General features: G+C 52.7%; 1 protein-coding gene across 1 annotated transcript in view; it reads right to left on the bottom strand.

Annotated features, from left to right (window-relative positions):
* BACE2 (beta-secretase 2) overlaps positions 1-12,804 on the bottom strand; it is a 56,491-nt gene extending 43,687 nt beyond the window's left edge. Inside the window, exon 1 of the mRNA XM_087818429.1 lies at positions 12,505-12,804. Within this exon, the coding sequence (XP_087674555.1) occupies positions 12,505-12,804 (300 nt within the window). The remainder of the gene's footprint in view (positions 1-12,504) is intronic.
* Between the last annotated feature and the right edge of the window lie 644 nt (positions 12,805-13,448).

The raw sequence follows: 13,448 nt of genomic DNA, 5'->3' as shown, positions 1-13,448 counted from the left end.
TGTGCCAGCAGGCAGTGGGGCACAGTGATGCAGAGCACAGTCGGGGACCAGCCCACCCATTTTCAAACCCTGCTCTGCCCTCATGAGTTGTGTTGCCTCAGCAATGTAGCTGCCTGTGCCTCAGTTTCCTCGCCTGTAAAATGGGGATAGTGAGTGGTAAAATCCTCGTTTTCCCTAATGTCCATCAATAGCTCTACCAAACCAACCAGGAGGTACTACTTATCTCTAGTTTGTTTTTTCTTAAAGAACTGAAACTGTTTGGAAGATTTTTACACAGATCATACATTCTGTTTGCAGGTTCAAAGTTCAAAGTGTTTTTTGGATCGTGGTTGAGCATCGATCCATGAACCAAGATGTAAGGATTTGATTCCCGGTCAGGGCACATGCCGGGATTGTGGGCTTGATCCCCAGTAGGGGGGGTGCAGGAGGCAGCCGATCAATGACTCTCTTTCATCAGTGTTTCTACCTCTCTAACACTCTCCCTTCCTCTCTCTCTAAAATTAAAAAAAAAAAAAAAAAATTTAATTTAAAAAAAAAGTTCAAAGCGTTTTTGTAGGCAGCCAACTTCTATCATCCCTGGTAGTAGAAAATCAAAAAATGATGGAAACATTTACACATATATTCCAAAGACTCTCTCCATAGCTGGATTTTCCTTTGAAAAGCAGTTTCTAACTCGGTGTGAAAATATCAACTCAAAGGGACACATTTTAATTGTGTTTATTATTTTTTTCAATATCTACTAAGTCGCATGCCTCTGCCAGCCCACTGTGATCACCATGAGAGTCAGCCACTCGGGGACGGTGGCTTTCTGGGTAGTAAAAGCATGCAACTCATCTGCAGAGGTCTTGCTTTTTAAAACATGCCAGATCAATCAAGTCCTGAAGTCTGGAAATAGATGCAACAGGCCAGGAGCAAAGGAGCAGATGAGGGAACAGAGGTCATGCTCACTGAGCTGCACAATCACCCCACCTTGGAGACCTTTGTTCTGGACCGTCTCCCGAGCAAGGTGCTTTCCAGGTGAACAGAGACATTAATCCACTCTCTCCTCCACCTAGCTCCTCATTCATTCCGACTGCATCGGCTCCATGGTGTATGGCCCACGTTCCATCAGCCAGTCCCTTTTAGATGAACCCTCGGGTGGCTACACTCATTTGCTATAGCACTGCAAGTACTGTTACAGCGAATAGGCTTGTGAATTGCTTTTCACATTTTTCCTCAACCCAACTTTTGTGCAAACTCCTGGAAGTGGATTTCTGAGTCAAAGGATAAATGCATATGGAAACTGGCCAGACATTTCCAAACCTCCCTCTGCAGGGTCTGCATGATGACCTAGCATTTTAATAGACCTGCCTTCAAACGAGCTCTGTGCATGTTTCTTCTCCACCCTTGAATGAAATCTCGGGCAAAGCTGGTATCTTTCCAATAGCTTTGTGGTGATACATTTATTTTTAGGTATTTAAGTCCAATCCTATGTAACACCAACACTGCTATCTGGCATCCAATATCATGGGCTTGTCTTGGGTTCAGAGACCCACTGAAGGGAAGAGGGAGAGTTGGGGGGGGGGGGGACTCGTTTCTCTGTCCCCACCTTGCTCATGACCATGTCTCTGATTTCTCCAGGATGGAAGGAGCAGTAGGGGGAGGATCATTCTTACTGGATCATTCATGGTTGTTACGTTCTGGGTATGGCTGATGTCTACATGCTCAACCTTCCTTTTGTGGGGTTTGCAGTGGGCTCCTCAGAGCCACCATCTCCATCTCCCCTATTCCCACCAGGGAGGACCCCCGCCTGCAGCTTCCTGATGTGGGCAAGACTGCTGCTGCTGGCCAGTCGGCCACTCATGCTCCCTCCTCATCTCTGGCACCTGACAGTCTAGCCCAGGGGTCGGCAAACATCTTCTGTAGAGAGCCAGGCAGTGAATAAGTTAGGCTTCAGGGATATGGCATCTGTCTCGCTACTCAGCTTTGCCAGTGAGGCGGGGAGCAGTCACAGGCAGTAGGCCTGTGCCCAGCGGAGTGGCTCAGTTGGTTGGAGTGTCGTCCAAACATTCTGTCTTGCTCAGCGCCTACGCATCCAATCTCCTCCTTTAGAAAACAGTTCAAAGTACACACAGCAAAGAGATGCCTGGCCCAGCCTGGCTCAGAGGCTCCGGGAGCTTGATTCCAGATCACTTTAGGGAGGGTTTTGAAGGAGTTTTAAAACTGTTTTGTGGTTCCTGGGCTGAAATGACATTCGCAAATACATTCAGTGGTAGAAGGTATTCATTTTTTTTTCTTTTTAAATATTTTAATTGATTTTTTTAGAGAGAGAAGAAGGGAGAGGGAGACTCACTGATGAGAGAGAAATATTGATCAGCTACTTCCTGCATGTCCCCTACGGGGCATGTGCCCTGACTGGGAATCAAACCAGCCCCTTTTTGGTGCATGAGATGATGCCTAACCAACTGAGCCACGCTGGCCAGGGCAAATAGTCATTTTTAAAAATTATATATTTTTAATTGATTTCAAGAAAGAAAGGGAGAGGGAGAGAGAGATAGAAGCATCAATGATGAGACTCATTGATCGGCTGCCTCCCACATGCCCCCTCCTGGGGATCGTGCCTGACCGGGAATCGAACTGCGATCTCCCAGGTTCTAGGTTGATGCTCAACCGCTGATCCGTGCCAACCAGGGCGAGTATTCATTTTTTTATTCCTCAAATGTTAGCCTCTCTTCTGCTCTCATAGCCCAAACTGCACCTCCCCAGAAAGGTCTTCTTTGGTGGACCTTTCTAAAGCAGTCTTTTTTTTTTTTTTTTTTTTTTAACTCCATACTCATCGCCAGGTTGTATTGTCTTCATAGCCCTTATCTAAAATTCTGTACCTTCTCACAGTCTGCCTTCCCCGCAAGCACGGAGGTCCTATAAAAGCAAGGAACGTCTGTGTCTAGTTGACGGCTGCCTCCCAGGGCTTAGAGCAGGGCCTGGCATACCGTCGGTGCTTAATAAATACGCTGAAGGAATGAAAGCATGCTCATTCTTTGAGTCTGGTTCAAAATCCTTCCTTCTCTTTAATCCCCAATCGCTCCAGTCAGAAGGGATTTTTAACTCTCCGATGGGCCTTGCTGTATCTGGCAAGAAGACTGTGATGTTAGGACAGGGCTGGACTAGAGAGAGAGGGGTGGGGATGAACAGGTGGCCAGGCGCCGCCACTCCCACTGTGCGCACGGCAAATGCTTCGGATAGACAGCTTCCCCTCCCTGCCCTGGGCAGCTGCTCCCAGGCCAGCCCAGTTGGTGTGCTGAGTTACTAGGACTTTTCACCCTTGGTGCTGTTGACATTTGGGGGCAGGTAGTTGTGTTGCCAGTGAGATGACAAGACCTTGGTTCTTGTCTCCTTGAAGGAAAAGATTTCAATCAAGAGACAAAGAGGGGAAAAGCAAGCAAAAATTTATTGGCAGCAGCAAAAACATACTTAGGACAGTGACATAAAGGAGGCGCACAGAAGAAGCTATAGGAGAGCCTGGGCTGGGCTGCTCTGGCTCCCTGGGAAGTCAAAGAAAAGGGGGCCTTGGAGACCGGTTCAGGGGGTCAGCCCAGAACGAGCTGCCACTGCCCATTGTTCCCCTGGTTGCAAGTCTCATGGAGCCCTTTAGAGGAAAGAGAATGGCCCGGCTGTGCTCCCCTAAGGGAGAGTGGGAACTGGGTCCTTTGTTTGAGGGTATTTATCTCTCTGGCAGGTGGGAATGTTAGGGGAGGCCTCAGGGAAGGGTCTCCATAGAATATTCGTGAGCTTTCCAGGTGCGCTCTTTCAGGGTCCTGGTCTCCACTGATTGGTCAGCACCAGGGCAGGGGTCATTAGTCAAAGCAGCTGGTCCTGAGGCAGCCATGGAGTCACCTGTCTGGTTTTGCTGCTTTTCTGGGTCTGGAGTTGAAATACAACTGAGGCCTAGATATTATCTCCAGGGAGGAAAGGTCAGGGGGTCCAAATTACATGACCAGTGATATACTAGGGGAGGAAAGGCCAGCCTGGGGGCCAGGCCCTTGTTTGCTCAGTTTTGCCCATTGCTAGACACCCAAGCTTTCTGCCCTGATGAGTTTCTGTACCTGGCCCATGGTCCTTGCTCTGCTCATGGCTGTCTAACTCCTTCAACATTTGTGTGTTTGTGTGTGAGCGCACACACCAGATGTCCTGTGCACTGTAGGACGCTGAGCAGCATCCCTGGCTTCCATCCACTAGATGCCAGTAGTATCACCCAAGTTACAATCACTAAAATTGTCTCCAGAGTGTGCCACGTCCCCTGAAGGGCACACTTTCCTGGGTTGAGAACCACTGAATTAGACCATTTGCACCCCTGGGGTAAAGCTCTCGTCCCAGCCCCTCTCGATAGGGCTGGGGAGCCCAGAACCCATCACTATCACATTTCCTGCTTGCTCCAGCAAAAATAACCACTGACCCACCGAAGGGTGGAGACCCAACAAATTTGTTACTGGGACCATTTGTAACAACTTCTCCCTTGTCCTGCCCCTCATATACCTTATAGAACCCTGAGCGCTCTGCTAATGGAACTGATGCGCACACTTACACGTCCGCAACAAGGGAACCTAACCCACAGCAAGGTACCAGAGAGGAAAGGAAGTCCAGAAAGTGAGATCGCTGCAATGGGGAAAGGGGGTGTCTGCTGAACCTAATATTTAAGAAGGGGCACTTCTTAACTATTGCACATCTTTTTTCCATTTTGTTTCCCTAGTAAGGCATGTTTATTGAATTACAAATTATTGCTCCGTGAGACTAGAAATTTGAGAGGATGCCGTCAGCACAGAGACTGAGCAGCCCGGCTTCAGAGCCCTTTCCCGGAAGAAAACTCGCCCCAGGTTCCACCTGCCAACTCGCGGAAGCTTCGGGAACACGATCCGCATGAGGTAGAGGTTTTCCAACTGGGCAGAGGAGACATTTAACCAAACCACTGCGCTTAGGAGGCCAGAAAACATACCCGTTTTGCACAGAAAGCCAGGAGCAGAGGGGAATCTGGCCTCTGTCGTAGCCTCCAAATAGTGTCCAAGGCCGGGGCCCGGTGGGCTGCTTGAGGACACCAGATTCTCAGGCCAAGTCCACAGGCCTCACCCAGGACATCTGGACAGGGTCCCAGGAATCTGTATTTCTAACCAGCTCTATGAGGCTTTGCCACTGTAGTGGGCTGGTCCACCTTCCCTCTCCCTGCACTGAACCAGGTTCTGCCCTGAGCGGAGCCCCGAGGGCTGACCTGCACACAGCTGGTGAAAGTTAGAGACACTAAAAGCTCTCACAAATTAAATGGATTATCGTGGTGGAGTGTTAGAGCCTTTAGAAGGAATCTCAGGTCCCCTGGTCAACTCCCCTCATTTACAGAGAGGAAGCTGAGGCTCCGAGACATTGAACTTATGCTCCACACCCAGCATCTGGCAGCAGCAGACCTGGGATCAGCACCCACAATGCCTAACCCCCAAACGAGAGCGCAAACCACACAGTCCTGCCTGCTCCCCATAGCTTGTCCGATTGGAAAAAGCTGAGGAACTTCCTGGGAGCAGCTGAAGGGTGGGAAGGGCCCTGGGTGCCTGGCTGAGGCGTCCGCCTCGTCCACCTTCGCCAGGCAGCAGCTTCCGTTCCAGCAACCAGCCCTCGCCCTGCCCGAGGGTGCGGCCAGGTTATCCCTCGCGCCCTGCGACCAGGAAAAGGTTCTGATTCTATACTTTCCAGCCTGTCTCCCCAGGGCCCCACCTTCTGAGGGGGCCGCCTTGTGGGCTGTTTTCTCTGGCTTCGGGCAGGGGGTTTGCACAGCTGGCAAACTGAAGTGGATCCCTGCCCGCTGCCAAGAGGCCACTTACCTGTGGGCTTGGGAGGGGCTGGAGGGAGCGCGAGGCTGTCCCTCAGGAGGCCAGGTGTGAATTCTCCCTCTGCCACTTCAAGTCCAGTGTGAAGGGGAAGCAGGTTCCCACTGCCCCTACCGCTCGCTGGACCGATGGGGCTGGCCCCGGGCCCGCGGCTCCCTCTCCAGACACCCTCCCCACCTTCCTGCGACGGCAGAGCCTGGTGCAGGTATGCACTGTGCCCTATGGTAAAAATCTGCACACACCGCCCCGGGGTCCGGGCTGGATGCTAAGTGTTAACACAAACACGCTAGTTTCGTCTCCTCAACGTGGCTATTTCAGCACCGTAAGAGTGTTCCTCCCTCTTTGACAATTCCAAGAGCAAAACAGCAACCTTTTTTTATTGAGTTGCAATCGGCACAAAATCAAACAGTCCACCTGGGCCAGGAAGGGACGAAAGCAAGCCAAGTGACAGGCGGTCCAGCTGCATAGCGCGCATAAATTCTCCGCAGCCCGGGAAGCCGGCCCAGAATGCGGACCCACACCCCCACTCGCACCCCACGCAGACACAGGAGCCACGGTGGGCCAGCCACCTGCCTCACCCGCATGCTGTTTTCCAGGTGATGTCTGTTGTCACTGGCGGACAATGAGTCCCAGTGTCAACACTGAGTCCAGCTGGACGAGCAGAACACAGAGATGTGAGGAGGAATCGGAGACAGATGGCACTGGAGCCTCGTGTGCGCAGGAGGCCCACTGTCAGCTGTAAAAGGAGCTCTTGGGTGGAAGGGACAAGTGTTGCCGTGCTCACTGCCACATGGGAGCCAGCGCCACTCCTGCTGCACTCTGCAAGGGGCTGGGGCCGGAGTCAGCAGCCACCAGCCCCACCCTCAGCCCAGGTGGACGCTGAGTCCAGGGCCAAGGGCTCGACCTGCCCCATTCAGTGTCCAGATAGAAAGCAAAGCCCACGGCGTGCGGCCGGACACCTCGCAGAAGGGAAAGCCCGCCTCTGGTTCCCCTCCTGAGGTCCAGCACAGCTGGGCCCTGCCAAGGGGGAGGGACCGCCAAGGCCACAGCCAGCCTTAACCTGTCCCTTTTGGTTTTAGTTAGCAGCGGTCAGGAATCATTCCAGGAGGAAACAGGAAGCCCAGAGGAGGTTAAGCCCCGCTTCTGACAGCAAAGGAAACCGGACGGGAGTCAAGAGAGCGCTGGGCACGGCGGGAAGACGGAGGTGAGCAGAAGCGTGTATTTCACATCCAATGCATCTGGGTCAAACGGGGCGACGCCAGTGACCTGAACTTGCTCGAGCAGAGTGGGCTTTTCCCACGTCACGTGATAATTCGAGCAGTTACAGAATTAGTGCAACAGGATAAGAAACTCTTTAAAATTGTAGGCAATTATCCTGGTGAGGAAGCCAGCAGAGAAATACAGAAAAGAATCTGAATTTCCCCCTTGTTCTGCCCCCCAACTGTCCCCCCTAAGGCATGATCTTGCCACAGCCTACATGTGAATGCAATGCTGCTACCTTCGATGAAAATTATATGTGAATTCCAGGTCAAAGTTATTGTCAATTAAAAGATGGGTTAGAGCCCCGGCGGGTGTGGCTCGGTTGGGCATCCCCCCGTGTACCAAGAGGCTGTGGTTCGATTCCCGGTCAGAGCGTGTGCCCGGGTTTCAGGCTTGATTCCTGGTAGGGGGCATGCAGGAGGCAGCTGAGAGAGATGTTCCCCTCTCACATCGATGTTTCTCTCTCTCTCTCGTCCTCTCCATTCCTCTGTCTCTAAAAATCAATAATATATATATATATATTTTAAGATGGGCTAGATGAAAGAAAAAATCCATGGAACAATAAACATAGAACAAAATTGTGTGTCACATTGTGTTCCCCCCCCAAAAAGCAGGTTGAAGTCCTAAACCCTGGTACCGTCTTTATAGATGTCATCAAGCTAAGACAAGGTCAGATTGGATCAGGGTGGGCCCCAGAGCAGTGACTGAGACACACACACAGCGGGGAGAATGTCATGTGAGGACAGAGGCAGAGATCGGAGCGATACAGCTAAGAGCCAAGGAAAGCCAGGCGCGACAGGCAGTGTCAGGAGCTGGAAGCGTCCTTCCCTGGAGCCCTCTGAGGGAGCGGGGCCCTGTCTGTATCCTGATTTTAAACTTCTGACGTCCGGAACTGTGAGAGATTACATTTCTATTAAGTCACCTTGTTTGTGGTCATTTATTGCAGCAGCCCCAGGAAAAGAAAAACTCCAAGATTATTAACTGATGAGGAGGGAGAACACAGGGAGGTCGGTGACCTGCCCGCAGCGTCCAGGCCCCTGCGATCAGTCCAGGATGCTTCCCGCTGTACCTACGTCACTCACAGCTAATGACGGTGGTCACTTACAAAGTCCACGTGCACAGCAGGAGCAGTGGTGTGGTGCTCGGACTGTGGACCTGGGCAGACCGAAGTGCTCACCCAGCTCTGCGTGGCCTCCGACAAATTACTTGGCCTCTCTGAGTCATGGTTTCCGGGGTTGAAAATTAAGTCACATAATTGTACATACTTCAGGGGCTGTTGAGAGGATTAAACGAGGTGACCTGTGCTTCTAGAATGCTTAGCATGGTGCCCAACACGCAACACGCCTGAAATAAAGGTTGGCTGTTAATGTTATGGTTGTGGATGGTTTCTCGGACGCTGTCCCTCCGAGCTGATTTGAGCGGACGTCTTGGGTCGGCCTTTTGCAGTCTTTCCTAATAGTGCCGTTGATGTTCTTTCCAGCTCAGAAGCTGCCACCTTTCACTCAAAGACGCTGGGGACACTCTAGCTTTGACTTTCTCATCAAGAAGAACACCCCAGTGTTCTTCTTTCCTTAATTGTTTACCATCTCGGTTTGTTCTATCAAATCTCTTCTTGCTGGCCCCCTGCCTTGCTTTGACTTTCTTGTCAAAAAAAGGCTTGCAGCCTTGCTGGCGGCGAGCTTAATGTAATTTGGGGACACTGGATGGCTTCCTCTGAAAAAGATAAAATGCCTACATTGCAAAGGCTTGGTTCTTATTTTCAGTCCAAATCCTTCCCCAAAAACTGTGTACTAAGTGGTAATCAAGCTAATGCACCATGATTAAAATGCCAGTCCCCAAAATAATTTCTGGGTTTTTTTTATATTCACACGTTGAACTATGAAAATCATTCTGCTGTCTGTTTTACCCATATTAGTGGAGATGACAGGAACTCTTTCAACAGAAACCCCTAAAGCCTTTCTAAAGCCATTACAAGGCACATAGCAGCAGGCCTTTAGCACCTTCAGTTGGATTTACCGTGTTAGCATGAAAGTCCTTTTTTTTTTTTTAACCATGGAAATTGCTGCAATTATAATCACTTTAGGACACCATTATTATTATTAATAAGACCAAACTGCAAGGTTCAAGCAGATGCTGGTTCTCTGCTGTTAGAAGTCACATAATGGTCTCAAACACCCAGCGCTCCTCTCATCTCCATGCCAACGTGGTCCTGCTCTCACCCGGCTTCTGGTCAATGCCTGTGATGCCTTAAAGAGTGTCAGGCAGAAAAAGAGGCCCCAGTTCTTGATTAAAGCATTTGGGCAACCAGCACATATCCAACAGTTGGTTTTCCCGTGGTGGGGCGTGGAGTTGGTGGAGCTCTGGTTCCTGCTGAATCTTCTCTCTCACTTTCTCTCCCATGCATACCTGTACTGAAGTATTCATTATGCCCAGAAGGAAGGGGAAGGAAGGGGAAGGGATGGGGGGCTGGCAGGTGTGGGAAAGTCCAGGCTTGGTTACACGGTAAGTCCCTAACACCTTGGGGTGTAAGGTTCAAGGATCTCTGGCTGGAAAGGGTAGTTTGAGGCCAAAATGCAAAGAAAAGAAGACAGGAGGCGGTAAGGCGAGGGAGCAGGTATGTGCTTGGTGGTTCAGAACTTGGGTTCTAGAATCCGGCTCCTGGGTTCAATTTCTGGTTCTTCTGCTTTCTTATCCTGACTTGTCCTGTTGCCCTGGGCCAGTCATTCAACCTCTCCAAGCTCCAGACTTCCCATCCCCTAGATGGAGGTGAGAACCATAGGTGGTTGTGAGGCTCCCCGGGGACAGCACACACACACAACAGGGCATAGTGCCTGCTGGAGGGGAGCCCTTCACACATTATGACTACTCCTTCTCAAAAAACTCCTGGTTATTTACCGCTTGAATTTACAATTCCACTTTTCTCTCCACCTAAGCAAGTTTGAAGCTTCAGGGAATCTGCGGAGAATATAAATGCATGACTCTTGGTCGTGAAGGGAGCAGGAAAACTCAGTCTGAGTTCAGAAGTCACCCACGACTGGCTGCCCAGCTAACCTGCTGCAGACACCCTGCTGGGGGTCAGACATTTCAGGGGAGACTGGGAAACAATGAATCCTAATGCACTTGTCACTACCACCTAAGAGTTCGCAGAAGGCACTTGGGAAAATCACACACAGAGATTTTGCTATAAAGCAGCTTATTACTAAAACAGGCCAGGAGGGAGGCATAGAATATTTCATTTCCTGACAAATGTAAAAGTTAAATCTAGATGGTTAAAAACAGCCTTCCCTGGAAACATGCTAATGTTTAACTGAGAAATAACCTTGATTGAACTACTTCCTTAGCCAAGAAAAAGGCGTAATAAGCATTAGATACTCAGTACATTCCTGTAACTTGAATTTTCTCATTGTAAAGTGAAGGTCATTGGGTTAATTAATAAAGATAGCTATTATTTATGAAAGATTTTTGTTTGTTTTTGAGAGCCCACGAGCAATACGTTTTGGTTCTTCTTGGGGCTTTTCGCCTTCCCCTCTTCTCTGGAGGGAGATGGGTACCAGGACCCATTTATCACAGCCCCCAAAATCTGCTTGACTTTAGTGGAGAGAATTCCCACCCACTCAAAAATAAACACGAGTGTTTCACCAAGGCACACCTTTTCCAACTGGAGAGTCATCTAGAGCCTGTTCCCAAAGGTTACCTTTAGGACACAAAAGAGGTCCATCTAAGCCTGGCTGGTGTGGCTCAGTGGTTGAGCAGTGCCCCAGGAACCAAGAGGTCACAGTTTGATTCCCAGTCAGGGCACATGCCGGGGTTTCAGGGTTTGGGGTTGGATCCCCAGTAGGTGGTCTACAGGAGGCAGCTGATCAATGACTCTCTCAGGTTGATGTTTCTATCTCTCTCTCTCCCTCTCCCTTCCTCTTTCTCCAAAAAAAAAAAAAAAATCAGTAAAAACATTAAAAAAAAGAAGAAAAAAAGAGGTCCATCCTCAATATCATGTGAGATCTTGTGAGAGGGAAATGCACACGGCTCTCACCACCAGCACATGTTTGCACGTGGTGGTTCTTACCAGCATCAACATCTTGCGGTCAACTTAAGCCTCCCCAGCTGATTCCCTCCCACTCCCTCAGCTGCCTTCCCTCCAGCCACAGCCACCAGCCACCCTGGAGACGGCAGGGACAACACTCAGATGAAAGGCATTTAGAATCAAAGTTTTGAGCAGAATGCATTTTGGAAGGTTTTTTTAAAGAACAAATTAAACAAGTATAGAACAAGTATAGAAGTTATTCAGTAGGGTGTGTGTGTGTGTTTTTAAAGAATTAGCATGGCATGCTTTTCCTCTTAAGAGAGTCTTGAATAATTTAATTAGAATTACACCAAAGTCATGAGTCTGTTCTATTTATGGGGGAATCATAGCTGAATTAAAACCCAAATGACAATGTTAGAAGTAAAAATAAAGTACTGTCAGACAGTGTGCCTCCTGATAAAAAAAAAACAAACCTGACTTCAAATCCCACTTGGGTTAGGGAGGAGGGAGGCCAAATCGATTCCTGGGGTTTTGTTTTTCTTAAGATTCCTGAGCCTGGGGACATTTATTTCTTGCTACAAAAAGTGCTAATAAATGAAAATCATTCTGAGAATGAGAAAACGGAGGCTGTTTGATTTTGTCACTGAGAGACCACTTGGTCCCCGAAAGCCTAGATCAGCTAGTGTTTTCCCAGCAGTTTTACTGCATTTAACACTTTTCACACCCGTGTGCAGACACTCGCCCGGTGCAGCGGGGCTGGGCGGCTGAACGCGCCAGGAGGGCGCAGAAGTGCCGCCTCCGAGAGGAACGCGGCTCCCTGGGCGGGCACCCCACCCGCGACCAGGCAGCTTTCCGCGGCGCGCGGGGTCGGTCCCTTTCCAAGGGGCCTGCGCCGCTGGGCGCCGGCCACCAGCCTGCTCAGCACCGGGACAGCGCGGGAAGGGGTGGGGGTGTAAATACACCAAGCGATTCCCTCGGAACGACAGCTTCGCGCCCAAGGCCGTGGCACCGTCTCCCGGCTGGAACTGGGTGTAGCCGCCAGACGGAAATCCCCGGAGATGGAAGTTACAGGTCTCCCCCTCGCTGCCCAGCCACAAGGAATGGAGACTGAACAAGTTCAAAAAACACGTGCACACCCTCCTGGGCTGCGCCCCGGGCTGCGCGGCCACCGCTCCACGACCCCGGTGCGCGCGCCCCGCTCCGGCCCGGCTCGCGCTCTGCGTCCCCTCCACCCCGCACCCCACTCTGCTTTGCTGCCAAGATAAGCCGCCTGGAGGCTCGGCTGGGGGCTAACACGAGCCCCCCTGAAAGCCCGCGGCTGCAGCCGGGGAACGGCAGGGGCGGCGGGGCGCGGGTCCTGGTGGGCGGGCCACCTACCTTCTGCGGGGGGGTCCCAATCAGCACCTCCAAGTAGTAGCCGCGGCCAGAGTCCCCCTCCAGGTTGTCCACCATGGCCAAGAAGTTGACCGCGCCCCCGGCGGGCTCGAGGGCGAAGGCCAGGCCATCGGCGCGGGGCTCGGCGGGGGGCCCGGGCCCGGGGGTGCGCGCAGCCCCGCGGCTAGTGGCTCCGGCCACCCGAAGGGGCAGTGTGAAGGGCGCCGTGGCCAGCGCCGGGGCTGCGCGCAGGAGCCAGTGGGCCAGCAGCGGCAGCAGCAGCGCCCGGGCCAGCGCGCCCATGCCGGCGGCGGGGCCCGGGGAACGCGCCCGGCCCGGCCCGTCCTGTCCTGTCCGGCGACTCGGCGACCCGGGGACTCGGCGCTGCGCGGGGCTGCGGGGAAGGGCTGGGCGCGCACGGGGCCGAGGGCGGCGGCGGACGGGGGGAGGCTCGGGAGGAGGCTCGGGAGGAGGCGCCGGAGCCCGAGCCGCCTCCGCCCGCGCGGCCAAGTTGAGCAAGTTGGTCGCCGCTGCCCCCTCTGGCGGGCGGCGGCCGCCCCGCAAGGCCGGCCCCTCCCCCGCGGCCGAGGTCCGAGCGCCGCGCGGCGTCCGCGGGGCCCGCCCTGCGCGCCCTGCCCGCCCCGGCCGCGCCGGCCGCGCCCCTTTCCCCCGGGAAACTCGTGTCCTGAACTTCCTCGGAACGCGCTCCCGCGGCCGCGGCCAACGGATGTGACGAGGCTCCTCCGATACCAGGGGGGAAAGTTTCGGGAACCCTTAAAGGGAAAGCGAGGGACTGAGCCGAACCCCGGCCCCGCGCGCGAGGGCGCCGCGCCGGGGGGCTCTGGCCCCGCAGGGGCGGGGCTGCCTGGGGTGACTCCGGGGCCAGAGGCGGGAGCAGGGGGTCGCCCGGGCGCCCTGAGCATCGCGCAGGCAGCGCGTCTGCGCCT

This window comes from Miniopterus natalensis, chromosome 6 (genome assembly GCF_054644295.1).
Source record: "Miniopterus natalensis isolate mMinNat1 chromosome 6, mMinNat1.hap1, whole genome shotgun sequence".
Lineage (NCBI taxonomy): Eukaryota > Metazoa > Chordata > Mammalia > Chiroptera > Miniopteridae > Miniopterus > Miniopterus natalensis.
Note: the sequence above shows the minus strand (reverse complement) of the source record. Positions and strands in the feature narration are given on the sequence as shown.